This window comes from Tupaia chinensis, unplaced genomic scaffold (assembly GCF_000334495.1).
Source record: "Tupaia chinensis unplaced genomic scaffold, TupChi_1.0 Scaffold000279_1, whole genome shotgun sequence".
In the NCBI taxonomy this organism is placed as follows: domain Eukaryota; kingdom Metazoa; phylum Chordata; class Mammalia; order Scandentia; family Tupaiidae; genus Tupaia; species Tupaia belangeri.
Genome location: NW_006159762.1, coordinates 2,286,009 through 2,295,135, shown reverse-complemented (window position 1 = coordinate 2,295,135; position 9,127 = coordinate 2,286,009). Strand labels below are relative to the sequence as shown.

Genomic DNA, 9,127 nt, shown 5'->3' with positions numbered 1-9,127 from the left:
ACTGCGCATGTTCAAAGAAAGGTAAAAAAAAAAAAAAAAAAAACCTTAAAAAGTGAGAGAAGAGATGACAGGACAAAATAAATCAGAATTAGAAAACCTCAGATAAGATAATAGAACTTGGGCCTGCTAGGTGTCATTGTGGTTAAGGCAGCTGGATCCCACATAGCTGACTCTGTGATTCGAATCCTGGACCTGACAGCTTGAAAAACATGCTAGGCACATGTGTGTGTGTGCCCAAAATCCTGACAAGAGAATGGCGCAGATGTGATTGTGACCATCCTCCTGGGGAGTTCTTTCTCACTTTCCCTCTCCCTTTCTGTCTCTGCCTGATGAGTACACGCATCCTATGGCAAAAACAACTGAGGGGAAAAAAAAGGGCCAGCAGGTGGCCTGGAGGTTAAGGCACTGAATCCCACATGGCCAACTCCACAGTTCAAGTTTTGAACCCACTGGTTTGAAAATCACACTGGGCATGTACGCCTGCATGCCCAAAATCCCCACAGGAGAGTAGAGAAGAAGGGATTGTGGCATGGCCATCCCACTTTGGGGGTGATTTTCACCCCCCCTCTTTTGTTTCTCTCTGTTGAGTGCACAAACCCTATAGCAAAAACTAAAAGGAAGGAAGGAAGGAAGGAAGGAAGGAAGGAAGGAAGATCATACTGTCATCAGATATTATTATTATTATTTATAGCAATGCTTTATACTAGAAAACAGCAGAATTTATTTAAGTTCCTCAAGGACAGAAAGTATGAGCTAAGGATTTTATATTTAGCCTTCAGAAGGACTCTCAAGGTTATTTATGAACTCCAGGACTGCTGTTCTCACAAGCCTTTTCTGATGAATCTACCAGAGATGGACTTTCAGACTACACAACCAAATGACCATAACAACACTGCTGTGAGGATGGCGAGAGATTTTACCTCATGAAAACTCTTCCCTGGCTATATTATGAAAATAACAATCTACTCTGTCATTTGCCCTTTAACCCTGCTTTAGTTTTTTTTTTTTAATTTATTCATTTATTTTAATTTGACCAGAGAGTGAGAGACACACAGAGAGAGAGAGGAAAGTGAGAAAGCAAGCTGCCAGATCCGAGTCTTGAACCGTGGTCAGCCATGTGGGAGTGTCCAGCACCTTAACCACCATGCCACCTGCTGGTCCCAGTTTTTGGTTTGTTTTTGGCAGTTTCACTACCTAAAACATCTGTACTTCCCTTTTCTCTCCTTTCTCTCCCTAATTCTAGAATAGAAGTGTCCTGAGAGCAGAGACTTAGTTGTAATCATTGCTATATTTTCGGAGTCTAAACAATGCTAAGTGTTATTCTAGAGGCTCAATCAATGTTAGTAAAAGGATTAACAAATGAATGATCTCACAGTCTATCTAGAAAGAGCATTAGTTGAAAAGCCATTAAAATTAGCAAGAATTGGGGCTGGCAGGTGGCTTGGTGGGTAAGAACTCCCACATGGCCGACTGCAGTTTGAGTCCCAGACATGGTGGCTTGCTTTCTCACTTTCTGTCACTCTCTCTCTTGCTCTGTCCCTCTCTGGTCAAATTAAAATAAATAAATAAATAACGTAAAATAAAATAATTACTTAAAAAAAGAATGAGCAAGAATTAAGTGAGATATCTGGTTTACAAAATAGAAGTTAAAAAAAAAATCCATAGCCCTGGACCAGCAGTTGGCGTAATGGCTGTCACTGGACTCCCATGTAGTCAACCGCGGTTCAAGTCCTGGACCCAGTGGCTTAAACTCATGCTGGGCATGTGTGCATGTGTGCCCAAGATCCTGAGAGGAAAATGGAGGAGAAGGGATTGCGGCGTGGCCATCCCCCCTGGGCGGTGATTACTCACTTTCTGTCTCTCTGTCTCTCTCTGTCTTTCTGGCAAGCGCATGCACCTTAGAGCAAAAACCTCTCAAAAAAAAAATCCATAGCTGTCCCGTACATTACTATCAATAGTCAGAAAATGTGGTAAAAGGAGAGAAAATATTAAGAGAGAAGTTCCAGTTGGTGATAACAACAAACTAAAAAGTATCTAGGAGTAAACATAAAAGATTTGTGGGACTTACATTAAAAAAAAAAAACTCTTAGCAAGATCAAAAATAGACATATGGAATCTCATTAAACTAAAGCTTCTGTACAACCAAATAATTAATAGAGTGAAGAGACAAACTATGGATTGGAAGAAAATATTTGTGAGCCATACATCTGATAATAGGTTAATATACAAAATATCTGAGAAACTCAACTCAAATAATTAGAAAACAATCCCATTTTTAAAAATAGGCAAAGGACTCAAATGGACTTTTCTCAAAAGACATATAAGTGGCCAACAGATATGTGAAAAAATTATCAATATCATTAATCTTTAGGGAAATTAAAATTAAAACCACAGTAAGATACCACCTCATAACTGTCAAAATAGCTGTTATCAAAAAGACAAATGATGGGACCAGAAGGTGACATGGTGATTAAGGCACTGGACTCCCACATGGCCAACTGCAGTTCAAGTCCTGGACTCAACAGCTTGATAATCAGTGCAGGCACATATGTGTGTGTCCAAAGTCCTAAGAAGAGAAAGGATTGCTGCATGACTATTCCTTCAAGGGATGATGTCTCACTTTCTCTCTCAATAGCACATGTTCCCTGTGACAAAAACCTAAAAAAAGGAAGAAGAATGATAACAAGTGTTGATAAGGATATGGAAAAATGGGGACCCTGTTGGTGGGAATGTACATTAGTACAGCCATTATGGAAATCTGGATGGAGATTCTACAAAAAGCTAAAAAGAGAATTACCATATTATCTGGCAATCTCACTACAGGGCATATATCCATATCCAAAGGATTTGAAGTCAGTATGCCAAAGAGATTTGGAGATGCCCATGTTCACAGCATTATTTACAATAGCTAACATACATAATCAACCTAAATATTCATCAACACATGATGGAAGAAGAAAATGTGGTGAGCCAGCCCTGTAGCCTAATGGTTGAAAGGACTGTATCTCACATGGTTGACCATGGTTTGAGTCCCAGTTCTGGCAGCTTGAAAGACTTGCCAGGCATGTGTGCTTGTGTTTCCCAAATCCCAACAGGATGGAGAAATGGAGAGGGGATTGTGGCACATCCTAGCCACACTGGAGGGTGCTCCCTCTCCTTCTCTCCCTCTCTTTCTCTCTCTCTCTCTGACAAGTGTATGCATTCTCTGGCAATTTAAAAAAGAAAGAAAGAAAATGTAGTATACATACACAATGGAATACTAGTCTACCTTAAAAAGGAAGGAAATTCTGCTATTTACAACAACATGGATGAATCTGGAGGACATTATGCTAAGTAAACTAAGACAGGCATAGAAAGACAAATACCAGATATCACTTATATGTGGAATCTAAAACAACTGAACTCACAGGTGCAGTGAGTGGAATGGTGGTTACCAGAGGCTAGAGAGTTGGGGAAACAGGGAGATGTTGGCCAAAGGGTACAAAGTTTCAGTGAGGTAGAAGGAATACATTTTTTGAGATCTATTGCAGAGCATGGTGACCATAGTTAATAATAATGGATTATAGGGACCAGTAGATGGTGTAGTGGTTACATTGCTGGACTCCCATGTAGTTGACTGGGTTCGAGTCCCATACCCAGCGGCTTAAATCTCATTCCCGGTATGTGTGAGTGTGTGCCCAAGACCCTGAGAGCAAAATGAAAGAGAAGGGATTATGGCACGGCCATCACCCCTCAGAGGGTGATTTCTTGCTTTCTGTCTCTCTGGTGGGTACATGTACCCTATAACAATAGAAGTGCTTATATAATTAGAGGTGCTAAGGGTTGACTTTTTGTTAATATGTAAAAACACATTTTTAATATTTAAGTTAAAAATTATTTTAGATGACATTGCCACTCTTCTCCCTCTCCTTTAAATGGCATTACAGGGTTACTGAGATATAATTTATTAACCATTAGAAAACCACCCATTGAAGTGTATAATAGCCATCACCACAACAGTTCTGGGTCAACATGTTTTCTTGCGCTCCTTTGAAATTAATCTCCTTTCATCCCTGGCCCTGGCAACTGATGACTGCATTTTCTATCCATAAATTTGCCCTTCCTGGACATTTCTTTCTTTCTTTCAATTTGATCAGAGAGGGACAGAGCAAGCAAGAGAGAGAAAAAGTGAGAAAACAAGCCACCAGGTTCAGGACTCAAACTGTGGTCAGCCATGTGGAAGTTCAGCGTCCTTAACCACTGTGCCACCTGCTGACCCCCTTTCTGGAAATTTCTTAGGAATGCAATCATGTCTTTTTTCTTTTCTTTTTTTTCTTTTAAATTTTGCCACGGGGTACACACGCTTCCCAAAGAGAAATGGAGGGAGAAGAAGCAAGAAATCACACCCCCAACCCCATGAGGCATGGTTCATGCTGTAATCCCTCCTCCTTCAGCTCTCCCTGCCTTTGGGATTTTGGGCACACATGCACATGTGCTCAGTGTGTTTTTCATCTTTTTTTTTATTTTTTGAGATGTTTTTGCTATAGGGCTTGTGTGCTCGTCAGACAAACAGAGACAGAGAGACAGAGGGACAGAAAGCGAGAAATCACCCACCAGGGGGGATGGCCACACCGCAATCCCTTCTCCTCCATTCTCCTCTCAGGATCTTGGGCACGCACGCACACGCGCCCAGTATGAGTTTTAAGCCACTGGGTCTGGGACGCGAACCATGGTCGACTACATGGGAGTGCAGCGACATAGCCATTATACTAACTGCTGGTCCCTGCTCAGTGTGTTTTTCAAGCTTCCAGGTCTGATATTCAGACTAAGCAGTCAGCTATGTGGGAGCACAGCTGCCTTAATCATCATGCCGCTGGCTGGCTTGGAATCATGTCTTTTGTATCTAGCTTCTTTTGCTTATTGTAATTATCTTGAGGTTCACTCATGTTGTATAATAGCATGCATTAGCATTTTGTTCTTCGTATCACTAATGGTACTCCACTGTGTGAGTATACCACATTTTATCCATTCAGCAGTTGGTGAACAATTGGATTTTTTCCACATTTTGGCTACCGTGAATAATGCTGCTATGAACATGGGTGTACAAGCCTTTGATGTGTGTACTTTCTCTTGGGTAGGCATCTAGCAGTGGAATTGCTGCATCATATGTAAGATATAAGCTGAACTTTAAAAAAGTGCAAAATGATTTTCCTGATTGGCCACTCCAATTTACAGGTACATCTCTATGTCCTCTCTAACACTTAGCAGTGTGTTAAAAAAAAAATGGCTTTTAATGACTTATGTGTCTTATTTAGTTAATGCTGGGAAGTTGCATTTTGTGTACTGTGAAGATGTACAGTGATTAAGTATAAAAAAAGAACATTCTTTGGGACCAGCAGTTAGCGTAATGGCTATGTTGCTGGACTCCCACGTAGTCGACCGCGGTTTGCATCCCGGACCCGGTGGCTTAAAACTCACGCCAGGCGCATGTGCGTGCGTGCCCAAGATCCCGAGAGGAGAATGGAGGGGAAGGGTTTGCAGTGTGGCCATCCCCCCTGGGGGGTGATTTCTCGCTTTCTATCTCTCTGTCTCTCTTTCTCTGTCTGTCTGGTGAGCGCATGCACCCTGTAGCAAAAACCTCTGCAAAAAAAAAAGAACATTCTTTGTTTCCTGGAGACAAGTCGTTTCTTATCAGATAGATGCTTGCAGATATTTTCTTCCAGTATGTGGCTTATCTATTTTACTTTACAATAATATATAAGACAGTAATTTGTTGTAGCACACAAGGCTGGGGGAGGACAATGATAAGACATCATTGAGTGCTTACTGTGTGGGTGGAGCTCAGTGCTTATATGCATGAATGTACCCATCTCCACACCTTCCTGTGAGGAAAGTACTACTTTGGATTCCTTTTTGCAGATGAGGAAATGAGCACAAAGTCTCGTCAGTTTGCCCAGATTACACAGATAGGAGGTAGCAGCTGGGCCTTGAGACTAATTTGGCTCAAATCTGTGCTTTCAACTACTGTACTGTGCTGCTTCTAGTAGAGGCTGGGTAAGATCCTTAGCAAGCTGGGGCCAGCAGTCCTGGCCCATACCTCCATGTACACCACTCACCCACACGTTAGGCCTACCATAGATTTTGCTGATATTTTAGAATCTAGTAGTTCATCTGGGAAGCACTCATGAAGATTTCTATCAGTCTCTGTAAAATTTGTCATCGGCATCATGGTTCTTCCACTGTACTTTCACTCTGAGCCTTCCAAGTGGTTCCTGGAATGGAAGATGACATTGATAGGGTGGATAGTTCACAGAATCTCACCTTTCTATGGTACCTCTACCCAAGACTCCTCCCCCTTCCCTACTCTTGTATAGTGAAGTAACACAAACTAAAGATTTAATCTACTTACTTTCTTGTTCAATTCAGAATTAAATCTCTTTATATCACTATTATTTTTTAAATGAAAGTTGCCTCTAGTTCCCGAAATATGGAAAATGTAAATTTTCCCTAAAATAAGCTATTTGGAAAAAAGACAGAGAAAAAACAAACCAACCAAAAAAACCCAAGCTATTAGGAAAAAGGGGATGGGGGTGGAATAAAGGTTCCAGGAGCCTCAAAGGCAATGCCAACAGTAACAGCCATGGTCTGCCAAGCACCAGCCTTATTCCAGATAGTCACTGAGCATTTTGCAGTTTCCTTAGTCTTTCTTTTTTTTATTGGAGAGGTTTTTGCTATAGGGCATGTGCGCTCGTCAGACAGACAGAGAGACAGAAAGCGAGAAATCACCCCCGAAGGGGGGATGGCCATGACACAATTCCTCCTCCTCGATTCTCCTCTCAAAATATTGGGCACGCATGCACACGCACCCAGTGTGAGTTTTAAGCCACCGGGTCTGGGACTTGAACCACAGTCAACTACATGAGAGTCCAGCAACATAGCCATTACGCTAACTGCTGGTCCCCAGTTTCCTTAGTATTCACAACCCTCTGAGAACTCAGCATCACCCCATGTGACCCAGGATAAGGACTCACAGCCCACTGTAGGAAGGGCCAGAACTAGAATACGAACAGACTCCAAATATACTATGGGGTTGTATTAATGCTCCTTTTAACTAAATTGTGTTCTAGAGAAATTTGAAAAACACAAGGAGGATCACAAGGAAAAACTTAATGTGTGGGTCAGTAATATGTGTATATTTTTTGTGAACACACTTTTCCATGCATATAAACACGAAGAAACTCTCAAGGAGAAAATAAAGGAAAATCGGTTACATAATGCAGTAATGGCTCAACAGAGGAAAGTTGAAAATGATGAATTGGAAGCAAGGTAACTTTATAAAATCTCTCAGTTCCTCCTCTCCTTTGTGAGCTCAGTTATCTTTCTTTCCTGACTTCTGCAGCTACCAGAATCACCAGGACTGTTTGACTGAAAGTGTAAACTTCCTGAACCTGCCTGTGGCCTGGTTATTAAGGGAGCCAGATCCCACATGGCCTATTATGCATGGTTCAAATCCTACCCGAGAGCTTGAAAAACATGCCAGGTACATGTGTATGTATGTCCCAAATCCCAGTGGGATGCAGAAATAGGGGATAAAGTATTGTGGCACGACCACACCCCACTGGGGGTGCTTACTCCCTTTCTGTCTCTCTGGTGAGCACCAACATGCTCCGCGGGCAGGGTGGGGGGGGAGTGTAAACTTCACAACAGTGTCTTCGACATAGTGAAAAAATAAATCATCTGGCCTCTGTTCCTGGTTCCTGGCAGAGCCTCAAAGCCTTGGTAACTTCCCAGTGATAGGAGTAATCGGAGCTCTTTTGTTGTATTTGGTCTTGGTCTGCCACCAAGAGCTTCTGAGACCCTTTAGGATCTCTGGAGCGATAAGACTCTTTTTGTATGCTGATCGAATACCTGGTAGGGAAGGTTCTAGGAGGCTTCTGACAGGAGCTGGTTGCCAGAGACCAAGTCAGGGATTAGAGGGCTGGGACTTTCAGCTCCATCCCATCATCCAGGGAGAGGAATGGGACTGGAGCTTGAGTTACTAATGGCCAATGATTTGATCAATCATGCCTGTGTAAGGGAACCCCCTTAGAAACCCTAAAACAAAGGGGCTTGGAGAGTTTCTGGGTTTGTGATCTCATCTAGGTGATGGGAGGGTAGCACACCCCACATTCTATAGAACCAGAAGCTCCTATGCTTAGAACCTTTCCAGATCTTGCCCTATGTACCTCCTGACCATTTTTAGCTTTTATAATAAACTGGTTGAGGTAAAATGTTTGTGAGTTCTGTGGGAATGCGAGCCATTCTAGCACATTATTGAACCAGAGGGGTTCCTGAGTAGCTCCCATGTATAGTTGGTTGGTCAGAAGTTAGACTGGCATTTGAAGTTTGGATAGTCTTGTGGGACTGAGCTGTTAACTCCAAAGTCTGTGCTAACTCCAGGTAGACGGAGTCAGAATTGTATAGAAGTACATTCAGCTGCTGTTGAACTGGTGAAGGTGGGAATAAAAACCCTTCACAGTTGGTGTCAGAGCACTGTGAATAGAGGAAATTCCTTTTAGTCTCCCATCCTTGGCTGGCATTGAGGACGGTGGGTCTGCCTTGCTGTCTCTTGGTTGTCTGAGTTGGTGATGGCATCTGTGTCCCAAAGGTTGCAGGAAGAGGCAATGGGAAGTAAGGGCTGGCAGTAGAGGCCACAGATCTCAATTTCTAGGTTCAAATCCCAACACTGCCACTTGACACTTCGGTAAGTTTGGGCAAGGTTCTTCCCTCTGTGTGCCTCAGTTTCCTCATCTGTAAGGTGGAGATGATACCTCATTAGACTACTGTGAGGATTACATGAGCTAATGTTTGCAAAGTGCTAGAATATATGGCCTGGAATGAGGAAGCTCCCTGTAAATGCTGTACCCTTACTTTTCAGAACCACCATTAAGGCTCAGGTATATCTGTTCATGTCAGTCCAAATACAGACACCACCCTTGGTAAAGTGCGTATTAACCTACTGAAGAAAGTATTCTATACCTGAGGAAAAAGGTACATGAGACATTTGAAAAGGGCACTTTCTAGCCGCTAAGTTGCTACAGGAAAAAGTAATTCACAATCAATTTTTTTTTTTTAAGTTTTTTTTTTTTTTTTGGAGGTCTTTTCGCTG

General features: G+C 42.3%; 1 protein-coding gene across 3 annotated transcripts in view; it reads left to right on the top strand.

Annotated features, from left to right (window-relative positions):
• RSPH10B (radial spoke head 10 homolog B) overlaps positions 1–9,127 on the top strand; it is a 55,091-nt gene that overhangs the window by 44,210 nt on the left and 1,754 nt on the right. For 2 of the 3 annotated variants that reach the window (XM_006150182.3, XM_027772516.1), the window contains exon 19: positions 7,107–7,305. The exons of the other annotated variant lie outside the window; for it this stretch is intronic. In XM_006150182.3, coding sequence (XP_006150244.1) covers positions 7,107–7,305 — 199 coding nt within the window. The remainder of the gene's footprint in view (positions 1–7,106; positions 7,306–9,127) is intronic. 3 annotated transcript variants of the gene reach the window in all.